This window comes from Balaenoptera acutorostrata, chromosome 5 (assembly GCF_949987535.1).
Source record: "Balaenoptera acutorostrata chromosome 5, mBalAcu1.1, whole genome shotgun sequence".
In the NCBI taxonomy this organism is placed as follows: domain Eukaryota; kingdom Metazoa; phylum Chordata; class Mammalia; order Artiodactyla; family Balaenopteridae; genus Balaenoptera; species Balaenoptera acutorostrata.
In genome coordinates, this window is record NC_080068.1 from 29,981,378 (window position 1) to 30,003,455 (window position 22,078).

General features: G+C 39.1%; 1 protein-coding gene across 1 annotated transcript in view; it reads right to left on the reverse strand.

The window, feature by feature from the left end:
• PRMT9 (protein arginine methyltransferase 9) overlaps nt 1–20,588 on the reverse strand; it is a 30,139-nt gene extending 9,551 nt beyond the window's left edge. Inside the window, exons 1-9 of the mRNA XM_007189387.3 lie at nt 20,203–20,588; nt 17,620–17,768; nt 15,326–15,562; nt 14,632–14,799; nt 12,219–12,321; nt 10,390–10,496; nt 8,688–8,880; nt 6,665–6,848; nt 3,865–4,582 (exon numbers count right to left, since the gene is read on the reverse strand). Coding sequence (XP_007189449.2) covers nt 3,865–4,582; nt 6,665–6,848; nt 8,688–8,880; nt 10,390–10,496; nt 12,219–12,321; nt 14,632–14,799; nt 15,326–15,562; nt 17,620–17,768; nt 20,203–20,412 — 2,069 coding nt within the window. The 5' untranslated portion in view covers nt 20,413–20,588. The remainder of the gene's footprint in view (nt 1–3,864; nt 4,583–6,664; nt 6,849–8,687; nt 8,881–10,389; nt 10,497–12,218; nt 12,322–14,631; nt 14,800–15,325; nt 15,563–17,619; nt 17,769–20,202) is intronic.
• Nucleotides 20,589–22,078: the final 1,490 nt, after the last annotated feature.

Below are 22,078 nucleotides of genomic sequence, written 5' to 3' on the forward strand. Positions count from 1 at the left end.
TAAATAATAGTATTTTATCAATGTTAAGTTTCCTGAGTGTGATGTTATTGTGATATGCAGAGGAAAGCCTTTGTTCTCAGGAGATACACGCTAAATGTTAAAGTAAGGGGGGAGGTTATGAAGCCAACAGCTGTCAAATGGTTCAACAAATAAAACAGTAGCCTCGTGTTCACTGTTACTTTTCTTGCATTTTTTCTTTAAGTTTGCAATTTTTCAAAATAAAAAGTTGACAGAAAAGTTTACAATAAGTACACAGGCTTCTCTTCCTAAAGACTAGCTAATAGGGAGCCAAATCATAACCAGGTCATTTCATGAGCACAGAATCAGCAAATCTGAAAGTCAGAGATGATTCCTGAGTGTAAGGGCATCAGTCTGACTTAGACAAGTCATGATGCGAAACCAGGATAATCGCTCCTCACTAAATATAAGTACGTGATCATTTAAGTTGTAATAAGTCCTTATATATATATAGGTTAGCCCAAAAGTGGACTCCACTCTGACTCCAATGCTTTATTCATTTCTGTTACTCCTTTCCTACCAACTTTTTAGCATTTTAGGTAAAGTCTGGTAGAAACTGAATCTCCACAATTAGTAAAATTACATACCGCAACAAAAACCACACAGCTGTTATCAAACTTCCAATCTATGCCTTTACCAAACCAGATAAAATTTTAACATCTTCCTAAGTGGAGAAACTTACCCATTTTCCTCAAATGGATGAAGTTTAATCCTGACAACCCATGTTATTAAATTTTCTGAACAACTGAAGTTATCTGCTAATTGTGATCCATTTAAATGAAAACATCTAATTTTTCTTACGATCACAAAGTCTCAAATGAGAGACTAGCCACACAGCTTTATGTTGCTTGACTAATTCCCTCCACCCCCAAATAGCCACAAGAGGGTAGCGTTCTCTTAAACCAGCAAACAAAAAGCACATAGGTTAATAAAAGCCAAACTTCTAGCCATAAAGGGAGGGAGGGAGGGCAATACCATTAGGTCATTTAGGGGGTAACCAGAAATCAGGCTAAACAAGATGTCAAAAATACCTCTGCTGAACCCTGAAAAGTCAGAAAAGGCTGAATCAAGTACTAACAACCATGCCAGAGAGAAATACTACACAAAAGCAAGTATGCAAATTATTTTAAAAGGCCCTGTTCACACTATTTTAATCTAAAATCTTAACTCAAATCCTTCTTAACTCAATGTTACTGTTACTAACAAGAATGCTTCTTAGTCATGTGGAGATAAAACAGTAATCGCCTTGCAACTCCACTTAGCTTTACTGACACTGAGTGGTTTGTTGTCACTTACACCACTGCAGCTGCCAGACTCCTCAATGGAATCCTCTGCAAAGCCAAGTAATATCTCTGAACCATCTGTGCCTTCAGAAAAAAAAAATATGTTCCAACTCAAAACTCTAACCATAAATGGCAAAAATTCTGAAGAAACTCTTCGCTGTTTCCTTGTGATCCAACACGAAGTGTTTTAACATGGGTTTAAATTTAAAAAAAAAAGCTCACCAGGCTTTTAAACTTTCTCCTGTATTTTAATCTAGTATGACTGAATAAAAGTTAATAATGAACATTTTAAAACAACGTTAGCAAAGGTAACTGAATACTTAAGTTTGTGTAGTGGCTTATTTTTTCTTTGCCTTTTTTTGGGAGGGTTGATATCCAGTGAGACAGATGCCCTTTATCCTTATCCTAAATACAATCTATCCTCCCAACCCCTAACTGCATCCTCTTTGACCAGTCATGAGGCCTCCCCACTGTCAGCGGCTAAAGATAATAAAAGGCTTGGGTGGGAGTCGCTGCACACCTCCGGCCCCAGAAGCAAGGGAAGCTGACACCTCCAGGAGCACCTGGTAAGGGGCCTGTGCAGGAGCTTCCGCTGAAGGGCAGGGGCACTGGCTCTCCACTGTTACTCAGGAGGTGTTCTGCAGGACGGGGAGAATACTGGCTAAAACAGTGATCACGGGTGCTACTAGCATTTAGTTCCCAGAGGTGCCAACCATCCTGCAACACACATAGGACAGTCCTACCTAAAAACTGACCCCACCCCACCCCCTAAAAAACCGTCCCACCCAAACTGCCAACAGGACCCCTCCCTCTGCTGAGAAACACTGAAGGGGAGCTGTAGGCAGCTTTACGTAAGTTGTTTCCTACTAACATAACTAATCAGTCCATCAGTGGATGGATAAGCAAAATGTGACGTATACATACAATGGAAGATTATTCCACCTGAAAAAGGAAGGAAGTTCTGACATATACTACAACATGGATGAACCTGAAGGACATTATGCTAAGTGAAGTAAGAGTCTCACACACATACACGCACACACAAAACCAACAAATACTGCATGATTCCAGTCATATGAGGTGCAGGAGTCAAACTCATAGAAGCAGAGAGTAGAATGGTGGTTGCCAGGGCCTGGGCGGGTAGGGTGGGATGAAGAGTTATTGTTTAATGGGTATAAAGTTTCAGTTTTACAAGATGAAAAGAGTTCCGAGGATGGTTGGGCAAACGGCTGCACCACACTACGAAAGTATTTAATACCACTGAACTATTCACTTCAAGACGGTTAAGACGAAAAATTTTATGTGCATTTTACCACAATAAAAAAAAAATTAGAAAAAGAATTACATCAAAACTAAAAATAAATAAACCATTAGGTAAATTGTACACCTTTCCAAGGTGATTCTACCAAATAAGTCAAACCTCATCTGTGTCAGAAATTCATAGGGCTGAAATGCCTTCCAAGGCATCTAATCCAGTATCCCTCATTTTATGGATGAGGGAAACTGAGGACGAGAGATATTAAATGACTTAAAAAAAATTTTACTACTTCAGGAATTCACAGACAAATCTGAGACTAGATTCAAACCCACCCTTCCAGCTCCTTGTTCTATACTCTATCTAAAGTACATCTGTTTAAAATTTTAAGAGTGTGTGTGTTTCTATTTATATAGGTCAGACCTCTTGTGATATGCACAAGATTGTTTTAAAGACTAGAAAATGGCAGTGATTTTTACTAGTTACCTCATAAGAAAAGGTAAGTGTGGTTAACAAAAGAAAATGCATATAAAACCTAAAATATAATTAACTATATAAGCAAATGTTTTTTCCTGAACAATCTGCCTTTTGCTATTGCAGTTTGGTCTGCATTTCCACCACTGCTCCTATACTACAAAACAACCCCTGTTCATATACCACAAAATTTAAAACCTATAAATTCATTTTACTTAAACTTGGGGCCCCAAATGTTAAATACTGCCATCTTTTTCAGATCTAAGCAGCACAACTGAAGAACCTGGAAGCTTAGCCAGATTTGCTTTCAATTTTAAATTCTAGGGTCAAGTTTATCGCCAGTAACCTAAACTGAAGGACAAATTCCTTAGGGAGAGAACTGTACTATAAAATAGAGATTTTAGGACCTAAAAGGACTGGGACTTGTTCCCAAGAAGCTCTCTGCTCTCCCAATACACCATCAGATGCATACTATATGTTTCTCATCAGTGTTTCTTATAAAGATGAAATTTGATTTTTCCTTATTTACACTTGAATGTCTTCTTATCTGTTCTTATAGAGCTCTAATTAATTCCCTATATTATACATAGGCAGTCCAATCCCAAAGCAGGCTCTCTTCACACCTACAGGGCAGAGGTTCCTTTACAGAAAAAAAAAAATTCAGTAATGACATGCACAGAAAGAGAAAGACAAGAAGTCACAGGTCCTGAAAAGCAATGCTTGAGGAGCACACAATGATCACGACTCATTTGTGCAGTTACACCGTTAAAGAACTAAAAGAACTTACATGAAGTCTGAGCTCAAATAAACCAAAGGTTGTATTTTGTGTTTTACCTGGATATTGCCGCTTTTTCCATTATTTCCTGCTGAATGAGCCCAGATGGCTCAATGACATCCAGTATAATTATACTCCACAGCTTGTCTGATTTTGGCCTTTGCAACACAGCAGATTCATCTTCCACGTGTCTCAACCAAAACTCAAGTGTTTCTTTAGGAAAGTGATTGGCTTCAGATATGAGGTCCAGAGTCATACGATGCTGGTCTTTCTCCACAGAACTGTAAGGTTTAACCTGCCCGAGTGTGCCAGCAATTACAGGCAGAACAGAGAAGCCCTCAGACACATCTAACACATACAAAGGTTCAGGGACGCTCTGTTCAGAATTATTCTGTCCGCTTTCACAGCTCATCTCGTTATTCTGACACTGAGTATCCATGGCCTGACCCAGTTTCTCCAGAGTCAGTGAAGACAACACTTTCTTCATTGCCATTTTAAAGCCTTCGTGGTATGGGATGTTATTAAGCAAAGCAATTTCTGTGGATTCCAATACACAAGTCTGCACCACAGCATCTGGTTTACTGGTCTGAAGATTGGCCAGGGCACTACAGAGTTCAGCCTCATTTCCTAAAGACAGCAAGTCTTTATTCTTGGCAAAACTTCTCCCAACATCCATTTCATGTTCCGAATTGAAGACACTGATACTCTGGATTCTTAAGTAACAATCTTGACAAGACACTTCCATCATCACCTGGTCCTCCGGCTTTATCCAGTAGTCTTCATAAGACAGGAAGAAAGAAAAAAAATTGTAATTGATGAATATGAGTGTTTATAAGTCTGAGGATCACACAAACACCTCTGTCCTCCTGCCATTTTTTAAACCATGACAGGAAGGATTGCATCTATTGATTTAAAAGAATTAAGTGAATTAATCTATTCATTTCAAAAAAAACCCAAAAATACAGAACTAGGAAAATCCCTCCAGCTTTACATACGGAAAAACTGACGTTAGAAGATCCAATTGACTTAGAGCATAATAGAGAGATTCAAGAGCTCATTATTGGACCTTACCTATCAGTATTAGAGTGCTTTCACTGTAATCACTAGGTACCATCAATGTCCCCAAACTGGACGGTGGGGGAAGGACTACAGGGGACTCTCAATCTTTGGTAATGAAGCCAACAATAACAAAGATAGATGAAATTCAGGGATCAGCACCAAACCTCACTTTAGCTAAAGGGACATTCTTTTCTCTAAGAGAAATTTCCAAAAGAACAAGGCAGCATTCAGTAGCACCTTGTCAGTAATATCTCTTCACTGTAAGTACTTAGATATTCTTGCATGTTTAGGAATTTGAAAATATAAGGAAGGACTAAGTCCTACAATAAAGACTGTATCATGCTCTTATCCATGAGCTTTCACACGTGGTAAAACTTTAAAGTGTAAATGTATAATTGCAATTCCTTCTTATTAGCCATAGAGCCAGTTGGAAATACAAGTTGCTATTCTTGTGTTTACACATTTAAAATATCCTTTCCCAAAGAAGGACTTTTTAAAAAGAATACCATCTAAGTTACTGAAAGGGAGTTAGAATAAATAAACAAAACTTTAAGGTGCTATTTACTGAGTGCCAGTCACTATGGTAGGCATTTTACACCTAGTTTGTCTCATAATTCCTACAACAATCCTGCAACATAGGCAGCACCCTCCCTTTTTTGTTTTTTGTTTTTGGCCACGCTGCACAGCTTGCAGGATCTTAGTTCCCCAACCAGGGACTGAACCCGGGCCCTAGGCAGTGAAAGCGCAGAGTCCTAACCACTGGACCACCAAGGAATTCCCAGCGTCATCCCATTTTTATACATCACATAACAAAAGCTCTAAGAAATAACCAGCAAGGCCAGCCAGGAAGTCAGTAAGTAGCCAAGACCCAATTTCAAATCTACCTGACTGACTCCAAAACCCACACTGGCCACAATACCATATTGATTCCATGACTTAATGACCTTGCCAAATTAGATCCTTGATTAAGAGACTACACAGAAGTAAATATTTATTACCTTCCAGTTTTAAAAAGGTAGAATTCTTCTATGTAATCCAACTGCTGTAAACTATATTGAAACCCATAAAATTGCTAGTAAAAAAATTCTATACAAAAAGTATCTTTAACATAGGACATCCCTAAGTAAGTCCATGGATTCATGAACTCTAAACTGCAAAATTCTGCACTTCTATGAGTGTGCATATTTCTAGGACCTGGAGCTCCACAGATGCTATCAGATTCTGTAAGTGGTACGAACTCCTGCACTAAAAGCAGTACTTTTCCGCTGTGTTCCGTAAGAAATGGACTAGCATTTCTCTTATTTACTGACAACTAGAGTAATCAGAGCTGAAGAAATGATTTAATGATAGATATTTTTGAGTGGTATGCAGCAGAGTTGTGTTTTAGTCTTTTTTTTTTTTTAATATTGGAATATAGTTGATTGTTAGTTTCAGGTGTACAGCAGAGAGATTCATTTATACATATACATGTATCTAGTTCTTTTTCAAATTCTTTTCCCATTTAGGTTATTACAGAGTATTGAGCAGAGTTCCTTGTGCTATACAGTAGGTCCTGTTGATTATCTATTTTAAATATAGCAGTGTGTACATGTCAGTTTTAGTCTCTCTTCTTAACCACATATATTAATTATTTAAAACTACTTTTAAAAAAGAAAAAGAAAATTCTGAAAGATTTAACCAATCTCCCTTGACTGGTAACTTCATATTCATAGTGAATTTTCTGACACTGACTCAAATGCTTAGAGGATTAAAACAAAAAGTTTTAAAAAACAACAACAACAAAAATTAGACAAGATATACCTGCAAGGTCATGTACGGGGTAGACAGCCTGTTCCCAGCATGTTTCCTCACTAGGACTTGTGGATAAACTGTGTTCATCATCAAGCTGGAGTACAAACCAAACCACAATAGCATCGAGTATGCCTTCTTTAATAACAGGGATACCAATTTTATCAGGTTTTTTAGTTGCAAGACTTTTTAATTCCTGACAAAAATGTTAAAGGAATAAGAGGATTTTAGACATTCATTATATACTTGCCCCAATATCATATCAATTCCCATTTCTGTAAGTTCTCAGTCCTGCCCAGCGCCCTTAGGGGATCGGTATCTTGGCACACCTACAACCATTTAAGGCATGCTGGATGGGAAGCTCTGATATATGGTACATGGTAGTGAGTACCATACAGCTATTACAGACAATGAGGCAGACACATATTACTGATGTAGAAAGAAGTCCAGGACACAGTGTTGAATGAAGGGAGCAAGTGGCCAAGCAATAGGGATTATTTTGTTTTAAAAAAGTGTGTGTGTGTGTGTGTGTGTGTAGAAGATTAGAAAAGCAAGTCTGAAAAGATGTATTTCAACTGGTGACCTGGAGAAAGAAGGGCCTAGATTTTAAAAAGGAAGAAATATACTTTTTCTTCTTCCTTTCTACTGTACTACTTGAAAATGTTAAACAGGCAGATATTATTTTCAAAATTAAAGTCTTAATAAGGTGTTTTCGTGTGCGTGTGGCAAAGAAAAATTAAAATAAGAAAAGGATAGCTTTGGAGTACTCAGCAGCTATGATCGTACTGCTCCCCATGGGAAGGCTGTTACATCAGAAAAGAAATGCTCGTGAAGCTCAGCCACAGTGATCAATGCCAAAGTGTTAATTTAGCTCCATACCACCTCAAAAAACAAACAAACAAAAAAAACCTAGTAACAGTTAATAGGGGAAAGCTTTCATTAAATTACAAAGATCTTAGGCTAAAATGCCCCTCACAAAGTCTTCTGTACGCAGGCAAGTTTCATCTCAAAAGCTTAATGTACTTAAACATTTAACCTTACGTGAAGATCTCCAGAGAAGGCCTCGATGTAACCTTTCTCAATTTCCTTAGGCTCTTTCTTTGTGCAGTGCACCCCTCCACCACCCACACAGACACACCAGGGTGACAGCAACTTGTCCTGGTTTGCCCAAGACCGTCTCTGGAGAACCCCTCAGTCCTGGCAAGCCAAGATGGCTGGTCACATACAACCTAGAAGGTTGAATTACGTTTCATTTCAAGGAATACTGTTAATTTGAAATGGCACGATGACACAGAGAAGAGTCAGAAGACCTAGGTTATAACTCCTGCCCCTACATTCATATTTGGGGGGAATTAATGTAAGCTATAGTTCCTTCCTCTGTATAGCACGGGATAATTATAACTGTATTGCAACACTGTTTTAAGAGCCACCTAAGAATACCCACGAAAGCACCAGGCACACTGTACATTCCCAAAAACCTTAGGGATTTTTTTCTCTGTATTTAAAGTAAGTAAATAATTTCAGGAGGGAATTCTGGTTACCGTTTTATCATTTTCTTTACATATAGTCAGCGGAATCCCATGCAAACTCATAAAATAAGACTGTCCTATGTATTAACTATTTAAAATAATGCATGAAATTTAATGCTTAAAAATAGTAACTGGGGCTTCCCTGGTGGCGCAGTGGGTGAGAATCCGCTTGCCAATGCAGGGGACACAGGTTCAAGCCCTGGTCCGGGAAGATCCCACATGTTGCGGAGCAACTAAGCCCGTGCGCCACAACTACTGAGCCTGCGCTCTACAGCCCGCGAGCCACAACTACTGAAGCCCATGCACCTGGAGCCTGTGCTCCACAACAAGAGAAGCCACCGCAATGAGAAGCCCTCACACCGCAAGGAAGAGTAGCCCCCGCTCGCCACAACTAGAGAAAGCCCGCGCATAGCAACGAAAACCCAACGCAGCCAAAAATAAAAATAAATAAATAAATAAATTTATATATATTAAAAAAAAAACAGTAACTGGACTTTTATTTTTACCTGAAGATTGTTGAAATTTACTGTCATAATTTCAAAGCACTCTGTCAAAGCCAAATATCCTCCAGGAACTCGACTCATCTTTTCGGTTGTATAAGGTTCAATTGTTTCTTCAGCATCTACAGAAGAATAAGCTGGACTCTGAAATTTCACACTGGCTGGCAAACAGATCCCAGCAATGTCCTTAATACCAACCCTGGTAAGAGGAGGAATAAGAGAGGAAAAGGAGAAAGACAGGTTTGGTTTTTTGTTTGTTTTTCTTTTTAAGAATCAAGTAACACCATCTAATATTGAATCCAGCAAAAATAAATATAAAAATTCAATAAAGCTTCATAGACAAAGGTTTCTTAAACACAATTATAAACACAATCACTAACTATAAAGGAAAACAAATGATAAATAAGTGTACATTAAAATTAAGAACTCTGCTCATCAAAAGATACCCAGGAAGAAAGTAAAAAGGCAAGCCACTGAGTAAGAAAAGAGATTTATACTACATTACTCGACAAAGGGCAAATATCCAAAATATATTTTTAAATTCCCACAATAAAAGAAACACAAAAATAGGCAAAAGTCTTAGACACTGTACAAAAGAACATATCCAAATGACCAATAAGCATATGAAAAGTTAGTCACCAGGGAAATGAAGTTAAAGCCATACTACACAACCACCAGAATGGGGAAAATAAGTGTTGTAAGAATAGTTTCATACCCTATTGGTAGGAATAGAAAATTAACAAGACCACTCTGGAAGACTTTTGTAGTTCCTGCTCAAGCTGAACATGACTATTCTAGATTCACTCTTAATATGGGAACCTCAGTGTGTCTGACATTTGCACTTTTAGGAACATAGCCAACAGAAATTCATACATACCACCACCAAAAGAATGTTCAAGAATGTTTATAGCTGTGCTATTTCCAATACTTCCAAAACTGGATATAACCTAAATGTCCATCACCAGCAAAATGGAGGAAGGCACTGTGGTGTATTCATACAACAAGTATGAACGGTAGTTACCTACTAGTGAGGTTTTGGGATGATTTTTATTTTCTTCTTTTACTCATTAGTATTTCTTAACATGTAAATATGTTACATTTAACACTATCAAGTTATCAGATGGAGGGCCTCCTTAAAAAGTTCCAAAAAAATACGGATCCATATTTCAGCAAAATAAAAAAATTCATTAATGTTCAAGAAAAATATGTAACCAAGAAACTTCTATAACTAAAATAATTTTTCACCTGTATCACACTTGATAAATCTCAGAATCTCAAGGGTAGAAAGATCCTAAAATTTCATCCCACCCAAACAGAAAACATTATAATATCAATAGTTATTAAGAAGAAAAAAATGGGAGAAATAAAATTATTTTCACATTGGAAATTTTTACTTCACTTTCTCTAAAATCAGTCTTAACTTAGTATTTTTCTCATGAATCTATCACACATCAAAAGGATACTAAGTTGTATCAAAATTAATTTTCCACTAGGAAACTGAAAGCTGATTTTAATCCTAGAGTTCTATTTTCAAAGAAAGTTTAAAAAAAGCAAAAAGAAAATTAAGACTGGAATAAACATCATGAATTTAAAGGTCAGAAAACTACACATTCTCATCCAAATAAATGTCCACTAAATAACCTCTGAAGTACAGTCTATGCCTTAAAATTACTATTTTTTAATATTTACTATTTAAAAAATCACTTACCTATGATGTCTTCTTATCTCTGCACATTCTACTGCCATCCCAAATATAACAGCACTTGCCGGTATAACTTTCCCATATTTTTCACAATTACCATTTTCACCTTTGGTCTAAAAATATAACAATAAAAATTATATTCTGTTATATTTATGTCAAAATATGTGTGTCAGGGGCTTCCCTGGTGGTGCAGTGGTTGAGAGTCTGCCTGCCAATGCAGGGGACACGGGTTCGAGCCCTGGTCTGGGAAAATCCCACATGCCGCGGAGCAACTAGGCCCGTGAGCCACAACTACTGAGCCTGCATGTCTGGAGCCTGTGCTCCGCAACAAGAGAGGCCGCGACAGTGAGAGGCCCGCGCACCGCGATGAAGAGTGGCCCCCACTCGCCGCAACTGGAGAAAGCCCTCGCCCAGAAACGAAGACCCAACACAGCCAAAAATAAATAAATAAATAAATAAATTTTTTAAAAAAAATGTGTGTATGATGGCAAGCTATGAAAATTTATCAGAAAAAAACTTAAAAAAACAGTAATTAAGATAAGCAAGACTTCCCTGGTGGCACAGTGGTTAAGAATCCGCCTGCCAATGCAGAGGACACGGGTTCGAGCCCTGGTCCGGGAAGATCCCACATGCCACGGAGCAACTAAGCCCGTGTGCCACAACTACTGAGCCTGCGCTCTAGAGCCCAAGATCCACAATTACTGAGCCCACGTGCCACAGCTACTGAAGCCCATGCGCCTAGAGCCCATGCTCCGCAACAAGAGAAGCCACCGCGATGAGAAGCCCGTGCACCGCAACAAAGAGTAGCCCCCGCTTGCCGCAACTAGAGAAAGCCCGCACGCAGCAACGAAGACCCAATGCAGCCAAAATAAATAAATTAAAATAAATAAATTTTAAAAAATAAAGTACTCATCATGGGAAAGACAGAAGTTCATTAAAAAAAAAAAGATAAGCAGGTTAAGGGGTTTTTTTCCTTTAAAAAGTTTCCTTTATTTTCACTGCTATATATATGTATATGTTTATATCATATATATATACACACATATGTGTGTGTGTGTGTGTGTGTGTGTGTGTGTACTTTTTTTTTTTTTTTCAGTACAAATAGGAAGGGAGGGAGAGAGGGAGGGAGGTGGGGAGCTAGAAATCTCTAAGTCTGCATACAACAAAAGACTATTCAGTATGACTTTAACTGACAGGCCAAAATCACCATTACCTACTGGAAAAACAAACTGCTCTTCTTTCAACCTTTCATTAGCTATTTTAAATCCAAATCATTTTCTGTAAGTATTAAATTCTTATTAAATGTTAAAATCCTTTCCTTCATAATACATATATACAAACCAAATCTACAATTTACTGGGCCACAGTAGAGGATTTCAATGCAAAATATAACTTGGCAATTGTAAGAATCAGTCCTGTCCAAGCAGTAGCCTGGGTCCAACTGGTACCTTAAGACCATACCACGCCAGTTATCACTATATCCCCTTTTGATAATCTGCCAAAAAATACAAGCAGTGAAGGCTGTGAGACTGAAAGTACTTCCCATTCTCAACCCTACTCAAGAATTCCAGAGTCAATCCCTTCATAATGTAATCTCAATTCCTAAGAATTCTGTCCTGGAGTGTTTTTTGCCTATATACATCATTTGGGCACACAAGTATACGCTGCACTATGTTATTAAATGTTTTTTCACACTGATTTCTTTCCAACAGTACAGTAAGCACCTCAAGAGTGGGATGTATCTCATACTGATTTGCAATTATGCTAGGGGCTCAATAAATTATCTACTGAATAATGAATTCTTAATCAAATGTAAGTGTTTTCATGCTGCTTACCTTTGGCTGCAAAAGTAAATGCTCCCACGCATGAATCAAACTCTCCACAATTCCTTCTCCAAATAAACCTGCATCGACAGTTTCTGTTACAACTAGGGACACTCTATAGAATGATTTTTTAAAAATATATGTAAGTAAAATATCATGCTATTTATATAAAAGATGTCAAAGCTGAGAGCAGAAAGGAAGAGTATATTATAGAAACAGTTCATATGTAAAATTTTCTAATACATTTTGTGTTTAATATCTACCCTTGAATCTTGAGGAAGATTCAGGCTCCTCTGTTCTCCACTGGCAGCTTCCTGGCGGGGACAGTAGTGGGAGTACACGACCTTCACTTGACCCCCTGCCTCTTGGATTATTCTTTCATTGCCTAAATCCTAAGGAGTGGTGCATACCCATTACCTTTACCAGTCCCCCTCCTTAACCCTGAGTAACTGGACTTCTATCCCCAACACTCTATAAAAATACTCTCTATCATCAGTGACTCCCCGACTTACCGAAATGAATACTCTTTCTCGGTTCTAATTTTCCTTGATCTGTAAATAACATTTAGTGCGGGTGAGGAGGCCTGCCCCTCAAAATCCTTCCTCTGCCTCTGCTGCGTTTACCTCTACACACTGAGTGTCCCTCTCCTGTTACTTCTCTTGCTTTACCCACACCTGTGAGTTTTCATGAAAGCCTAATCCACAGAGCTCTGATCTTCTGTCCATTCCTTCTTTCTAGAAAATTTCACTCAAAGACACACACAAAAAATTTCTCCCTTCTCTGAACCTCTTTACTACTTAGTGCCAGTATCGTTCATTTGTGTAATTAGAAGATAAAGATATTTTCATGAATATTCCTTATCTTCCTATCTAGACTGTAGGTGCCTTAAGGATAGAAACAACTTTGGTATCTCCTACAGTGCCTAAGCCCAGTATTATATATATTCACAAAATTTTCAATATTTATGATTGCAAATATTTAGAACATGGAAGGTATCTCAAATCATCTATTCCAACATCTTCAAGTCTCTAGATTTGCTCAAGGTCAAAATAAATTATTATTATTATTACTGAACCATATCTCTTAATTCAAAGCCAATAGATCCTTCTACAACACCATCTGTGACAAAAATGTAGATTAAATTAACATAACTTTGATTCATGCTATGGACTGAATTGTGTACCACCAAAATTCACGCTGAAGCCCTAACTCCTAGCGTGACTATACTTGGAGATAGGATCCTTACGAGGTAATTAAGGTTCAGTGAGGTCATAAGGGTGAAGTCCTAATCTGATAGGGTGTGCGTCCTTATAAAAGTGGAGGAGACAGCAGTGGTCCCTCTCTCCTCACATGCACAGAGGACAGGCCGTGTACGGACGCACAGGAAGGCCATCTGCAAAGCTAGGAAGAGAGCTCCCATCAGAAACCAAATTTGCCAGCACCCATGATTATGGACTTCTAGCCTCCAGAGCCGTGAGAAAATAAATGTCTGTAGTTTAAGCTACCTCATCTGGTATTTTGTTAATAGCAGTCTGAGCAGACTAAGACAATTAAGGACACCGTTTATTTCTATAAAATGGTATAATATCTGCCTCAACAATCTAACAGGACTTCTTTCATGAGAACACACGTAGAGACCATTGAAAAGCATAACTATTATGTAAATATAAATATTATCATACATATATGGAAAAAGACTTTAAAATCATAGTCCCAATGACGACAGGGTATAAAAAAGCCCTGTTTCAATGTAAACTGAATTTAAATAAGATGAAAAGATAGACTACCCAGGAGAGGTAGTAAAGCAAGTGCTACTCAGAGAAAACTCTGTATCTAAAATGATAGTGTACTGGACCAGAGGATTTTTAAATCCCCTCTAGCTCTAAAATTCCATCCCCTTGTGATATGGATCAAGGTGAAATAACATACTAAAAAGCTAAGACTTATAAGATAATATTCAAAGCATTTGAAGGGCCCAAGTCAAAATACATTGACAGCTGACGTTTCCAAAGCCAAAGCCTGTCCTTCATTTTAGCCAGGGATATTAACACCAAATGTGATTAAGTCCATCAAGCTTCATCTACTCACGCATTATTTTTAAGTACAATTTTTAAATAGTTATTGACCACACAGAAGGACAACTAGAACACTGAAATTAACAAAGGTAAAGTAACTTGCTAAAGCTGAAGTTTATGTATTAAATCCCTTGCCACAAATTTTTCTCAAGATTTTTAAATCTTTTTTATCAAGAATATGACCTTACTAAGAAAATCCATCTTATGCTGAACTATCCTATATCTGCATCTTTACAATATAAGGGTTTTAGCATTTTTGTTTGGACTAGAAGCTAGAAATGTGAATATCTTAATTTTTTTAAAAAAAAACAGTGGATTATAAACAGTAAAATTAGTTCGTATCATAATACCTTTCAGGAATGTGTTTTGGAATTTCTATGTCAAGTGACTTCATATGTAAGAGTTTGATCCCTGCTTCCATCTCGTTTGCTGCCACTACATCACAGGCAAGTTCATACATGGTCTTGGATAACTCACAGGCATACACCAAGTGCGCTCCAGCTTTTTTAGCAAACATGCTACAAGAGGAAAAAGTGTTCCATCAAGAAAAAATAATCTACTGTAATTTTTCAAATTTTAGTGGAATTATAATGCTTAAACATGAGGTTTTCCTTTTATTTTTTAACACAACCATTATTCGTTCTGCATTTTAAAAAATGAACTAATATTCTTGTCAAGCAATAAATCATACAATAAATCATGACATTCACCTTATTAAAACACAACTGGCATGCAGAATGATAATAGACTTTAAACAACTAGATTCAACCAGATTGTTAATGTAAAAAGTACTCTTAAAATTCAGTATTTAAAATTTAAATGATAACCCCAAATTTTTCTCGGTGGTTACGTCGAGTTCTTAATTAAGTAAAAGTTATAGTGAAAAATACAATAATAATAGTTCCTTGAATAATCATAACAAGATGATGAGAAATAAATTAAACTCTATTTTTAAATTCTGCTGTTAAAGTTTCCATATTTGGTAAAATCCTTAATTTACATTAGTTTATATGTATACATAATTAAAACACAATTCCAACAAACCTTAGTATTCCAGTTCCTGCTCCAATGTCCAAAACACTTTTGGAGCCCAAACAAACCGCCTTTTGGATTGCTGCGTTATAAATCGTATTCCTTCTGGTGTCATTAAGCATGATAAAGTGCCAGCGTTCCACCAACCAGTTTGCAACACGATAAAAATTCTCCTTTGCGTCACTGAAATCCGGGTTTAGCTTCATTGCTTTACGAAAATACCCGGCTGCTTCATCTCTAAAGCCCATTCTAGAGTAAAAAGTAACAGACAAAATACTCAACTATATACTATCCATTACAGTGCCTTTGTTCGTGCCACCCATCTGGCCTGAGAACCCCCTCACCAGCACCCCAAACCCAACCCAAGCACCATCTCCTTGGGAAGCCTTCTGTGACGACTGCAATTCTCATTCACTTCTCTCCTTTCGGAATCCCTTTTATATGTATGCATTCCAGGACACTAACAACTAACCGACTATGAATTACTACTTTACTATGGTAGAGTAGAGGCTCTCCTAGTCATCCTCCATTTAAACAACTTTCTAGAACACCAGTGGTTTCTAAAAAGCACTCCCTCTGTAAAAGATATTAACGCCTATGGCTAAGAGGTGCCTCTTTGCTGTGCATGCATACCTTTTCCCTCAGCAATTGAGTTGAACGGTCATCAAGAGTCAGTTGTAGGGCAGGAATAAAGATGTAGACATAAGAGAATGGACTTGAGACACAAGCTTCCCCCACTTGGGAGGGGGAAGCTGGGGCGAAGTGAGAGTGGCATGGACATATATACACTACCGAACGTAAAATAGATAGCTAGTGGGAAGCAGCAGCATAGCACAGGGAGATCAGCTTGGTGTTTTGTGACCACCTAGAGGGGTGGGATAGGGAGGGTGGGAGGGAGGCATAAGAGGGAGGGGATATGGGGACATATGTATGCATATGGCTGATTCACTTTGATGTACAACAGAAACTAACACAGTACTGTGAAGCAATTATACTCCAATAAAGAGCTATTAAAAAAATAAAATAAATAAGACACAACAACGTAATGCACAGCACAGGGAATATAGTTAATTAATATTTTATATTAACTTTATATTGAGCATAATCTATAAAAATGCAGAATCACTATGTTGTATACCCGAAAGTAATATAATATTGTAAGTCAACTATATTTCAGTAAAAAATAAGTAAATAAATAAGTCTAAATTTAAAAAAAGAGTCAGTTGTATTTGCTGCCAGACCAGTTTACACCAGTCGCACTTGTTATTATTATATATTTTAATTAAATACAAAAGAAACCAAATAAATATGACTGCAAAAAGAGAGGCATTGTGTCTGAGGAAAAAAGTTAAAGGCGAGTCACCCAAAAAACTACTACTAAATCAGATGTGAGCAAATCAATAATAAAAGACAGGGGGAGAAAACTATCAAACCATCCGGAGCAGTGTTTCTTAAACTATCTATGATAAAGAACTCCCTTTCCTTTTAAAATATCTAAGTATCTGTAGACCAACACACTTGCACTGCACGTGATTAGTTAGTGTGCAACTCCCACACCAGACTTCAGCAGCGAGTGGTCCATGCTCTCCTCAACAAGGGAGTTCCCTGACCACATGCTTGGATTTACAGCAATGTCAAACTGCTACATACATTTCTAACTGATTACTCACAATTTTTATACTTCTCTGTCATTGACTGGTAATCTGTGGCTCACACCAGTGTGTGGTCCACACACTGAGGAGAACTAAGCTAGTAGAACCCTTTTACACTCATACTTCTTCACAAGCACCTCTAAGCATTCTGCCAATTTTAAAGATTGAATCGGACTATTCATTTTGGGTATGGTTTAAGCAAAAAAGACATTCTGGAACCCAAACAGGGAACGGCACTCTTACAAAAGGAAATAGCAAATTTCCAGGAAGTTCCAGAGAACAGATTTACAACAAATTCCCTGGCAAGGGACCACAGGGACTTCTCTGCCATCCTGTGAATGAGGGCTATGTTCTCTCCAACAAGGTCTGGATCTCAGCCCAGTGAGAGGAACTCTTCCTTGGATGCTCTATCTCAGCCCCAGGGGCAGTGGCTATTATGTAGTATAAGATGTAACATTATTACATATTATATCTGCTATTCCTATATTCTTTTCAGTTCTCTTCTTACTAGCCAACCCTTCATTACTCTGATCCCGTTATAATTAATAATTGTTTATATTAAACTTCCCGCGTTCGAATTAGTGTACGACAATTTATCCAATCTGGACTGATGCAGAATAATCCTTAACTAGTAATACTGAAACCACTACATACCTGAAGAGATGCTCCCCCATACTATTGCAAATCACTTCATCATCAGGAAACAGTTCCAAGGCTTGCTCGTAGCAACCAAGTAGGTCTTGCGTTCGACTGAGTGCATCAAGTTCTTCAGCCCATCTGAAGAGCGTATACTGAAAAGTTTCCTTTACAAAAGAGAAAACAGTAAATTAGTCAGTAACATAAATGATGAAAGAGGGAATTCCCTGGCAGTCTAGTGGTTAGGACTCCGAGCTTTCACTGCTGAGGGCACGGTTCAATCCCTGGTCAGAGAACTAAGATCCCGCAAGCCGCACGGCGCGGCCATTTAAAAAAAAAAAAAAAGATGAAAGAATATTCAACACTGGTTGAAGATTCCACAGAAAATAAAACTTAGCTGTAACTGAAAATCACCTTAAGTTTAATTTAGCTTTAATAGGCCCGGTTGCTAAATAAACAAATGCGTAAAGGCATAAATTTTACCACCTACACGGCAGTAACGTGCAGAATTAAGAGTTTGACCCCTCTGCAAAATCTCTCCATACTTGGCTGCCATTTCTCCACCAACCTCTTTTTTGTGGGCTCCTATGTTTTAGCGGTACTTCCTTGACCGTCTTCTCTTTTCTCATGCATCCCCACTGCATTAACTATCACCTATGTGTTGACAGATGCTACATCTACATCTCCAATTGAGACCCTCTCTCCTGAACCTCAGACCCGTAGTTACCACTCCCTATTGGTCATCTCAACCAGGGACCCTCAGCCATCTCAAATTCAGCTCAACCCAAATATTTCCTGATCGGTGTGCAAAGAATACCAATGAACAACATAACATAAATCCTGTTCCTATCCTCAGGGAGGCCTCATAGAGAGAAATATAACACACAATTGTGAAAAAATTCAAAATGTTCTAAACTGAACCCATCGTATTCCTCTCACACAGGATATAAGGTTAAGGTACCACCCAACCTCAGAATAAGAAGTCACGTTAGAATGCTACCTTAACTCCAGTACAATTAATTTGAAACCCAGCCAATTCTCTCTCATTATAGTTAAATCTGTCACCTCGTCTCCCCTGCACTGTTACAACGTGGTCCTTGTAACCACTTGCTGGACTACAGGAAGAGTCTTCCCACTGTCACCCTAGCTCCAATTACACCTCCGCCAAACATTCTCCACACTGCAACCCAGGGCAAAGAGAGAAGGCGTTAGTCAGGAACACATTTTATATCATCTTCACATATTTTATACAGAAGAGTTTATACCTGAAACTGAAATTTGATGGATTTTACTAGAGAGACAAGGAAAGGAAGAAGACTCTAGGATGTGAGGGGAAAAAACACAGATTATATTAAATGGATCAGGGAATTTACAGGTAAGCAACTTGGTGTGGCTGAGGTGTGAGGATGGGGAGTAGAAGGAAGTAAGACTAAAGAGATAGGTCTTTCGCAGAGGACCCTGCAAAGAAATATGGGACTCTGTTCTGCAGGAAACAGAGCTAGTTACTTAACCCTACCAGGCAAAGAAATACAAACTTTAGATAATACTTTTAATACACACTAAATATAAAAAAAGATATTTTCCCCGTTTTACGAAAGAGGAAACTAACGAACAAAGAACTGAGGAAAAAGCACTTGGATTGATCCATTATTCTACTTCTGCCTACCTAAAAGAGCAAACTGTATCTCAGCATAACACGTTCTCCTCCCTGAGGCCAGCTGATCCTGAAATTTAAATGTCTATATGCTACTGACATCTACTGGGTAGAAGTCAGGGATGTTGCTAAACATTCTACAATGCACAAGACAGCTTTTCACAACGAAGATACCATCCAAAATATGAGTAGTACTGAGGTTGAGAAACCCTGGGTGAAATAAAGCAAAGTAGCTTCAGGCTGAAAGTTGAATGCAAAATTAAGTTAAATCACTTTTTGAAATTTAGATTCTAAAATAACTTGAAAAAAAACGTACAGCATCTCAACAGAATAACTGTCACAAATAATCCAATAACTGAAACGTAAAGAATGCATCATCAAATGATTACTTTAGGCTAATTCCAAACTTAAGTCAACATTCGTTCCACGTAACAGTAGAGACAAGTGCAAAGATCCTGGGGCAGGGACTTGCTGGAATTGGATATAGGAGGTGGCAGAAGATCACCTGAGGCCTCATGCAATATAACCTTCGGAATTTTGAATGAAATGGAAGTTTTGAAATAGAGAAATGGCATCATCTGGCTTTTATTATGAAAAGCTCGTACTGGATGTGTTGCGGTAGGTTGCAGGAGAAAGCCTAGTTTCGAGCCTGAGCCTATTGCAAAAGTCAGAAGGAGATGACTGAAGCTTGAATCAGGATAGTAAAAAAGAAGGTGGTACGAAGGGATACGATTCTGGATATATATTTCGATGGTGCAGCAGACAATATTTTCTGATACGCTGGTTGTGGTTACGAACAAAAGAAGAGTCAAGGGTGAACAGTAAACATTAATAACCACCACCAAGCACTCATAGTACCCCCCTCCAATTTATTTATGTATTCATTTATTTATACGAGAAGAACACAGGATCTGCCTGCAAGCGAGAGAAACAAGGGCCCTCCTCACCTTCACATCGTCTTTCAGCTCCGGCGCCAGGCTGAGCACGAGGAGGTAGTGGGCATAGGCGGTGCCGAAGTCCTGGGCGCCCAGGCAGTGCTCTGCGCTCTGCAAGGACCGCGACACCAGCTCGTCCCGCCCGGCTGCCCCGGCGCCCCGCCCGGCTGCCCTGGCGCCCCGTCCGGCGCCCCGGCGGCGCCTGGGCCGCAAGTTCGGCATGGCAGAGTCACCGGCCGAAATCTGCGCTTGTATCACCAAAGGGAAGATGCTTTGGTTAACGGAAGGCGCAAACTATCTAGGTGATCACACTTCCACGTGACTAACCAGAGCCCGAGAACCGGAACAGGAAACCTATTCCCCTAAGACTGCAAGCGCTCCCACCTCTGCCAGGCAGAAACCCCGCCCCCTCCCCAAGGGGCGGGTCCCACCGCCGCCGGCGCACGCTTCGCGAACGGCAGCGCGCCCGACGTGGGCACGTCGCGGCCCGCCCCCTCCCGTGGGAGGGGAGGTGCGGGGCGGCCATTACGCTTGCGCGTAGAGGATGCTTCATAACTGTTTCTTCCATGCTCGCGTCTCTGCCGTCTCTCCGGCTGGAAGCGGAGCTTTCTGTCCCTTTCTCCTGGCCTTTAGGAGTGTGTGACTTCAGCTACGAGACCTCCCTCGGCCGACTCGGTCAGCGCGAGGGACGTGGGTGTGTATGAGGAGAGACGGTCAGGCAATTGTGATGCTTAAGGCCTTTGGGTCGTGATGCACCAAATCTCATAGTGGCGAGAGTGGAAGGAACGCGGAGATAGCAAAAGCACCCTAAATGGAGTAGAGGAAATGCTTTCACTGGCATTTTAAAAATCATCCTCACAAAACTCGGTGAGGTGGACCTTTGGGTCATGAGTATGAGTATCTTACAGACCGAGAGGGACATCCTGAGAAGTCACTTGCCCAAGATCACAGAACAGTTCGTAGCATAGGCACGGCTCAAACCCGAGTCACTGGCTCCCTGTTCAGTTTTCTTTCAAACGAGCTTAGGGTTTATCTCACTGCTCGGTGTATCACCACTGTATAGTGGTTACATTTTAAAAGGTTTTTTTACATTCAAGTGTGGACCCTAAGGTAGATTGAGAACTTTTAAATGGAGGGGTGGTGCGTAGGAATTACAGCTGAAAAAAGTGTCCTTTGCCCCTGGTTTCATACATGCTGATGGTGAGTATTTAAGAAACAAGAAAATAGAGCAATTTTCCGTATCAAACTGACAAACTTTGAGGGCTCCTTCACTCTCAAAAGTTCATCATTTATATGCCTTTTTGCCTTCTCTTTTGACCTGATTATCTGAACCACCCTTCCTCTGAGCACACATGTAACTCCTAATCAGTTCTTCAAAGCCCAGATCACTAGATTGTGACCTGCTGCCCTAGTCAGAAAGTTCCTCAAAGACAGGATCTGTTCTTAACCATTTTTTAACTTTGCACCTAGCAGAGTCTGGCTCACAGTAAGTTCTCATATTTTTTAATTTTAGTGGAAACTACATCCCCCGACTCCTAGGTTTTGCACTTAGACTTTCCCAACCATTTAAGGTCCTTACTTCTTTCTCAACCTCAATCGCTGCTTTACTGAATTTAAGATTGAATTGTATTTATTTCACTATGTGGAGGGAAGTCATCAATAACTGATCTATAATAAGAATAGAAGAGAGTTTTGAGCCAAACTGAGAAGTATAGCCTGACAAACAGCCTCTTGGGTAGCTCTGAGGAACTATTCCAAGGAAACGTGGTTTCAGCACAGTTTTATATCTTGTCGGAACAAAGAATATCCAACGCGAGAGGGGTACATTCTTTCAAGGTTTCAAAAAAGACAGCATCACATACACAGTCAGTATGGCCTTGTGCCTGGG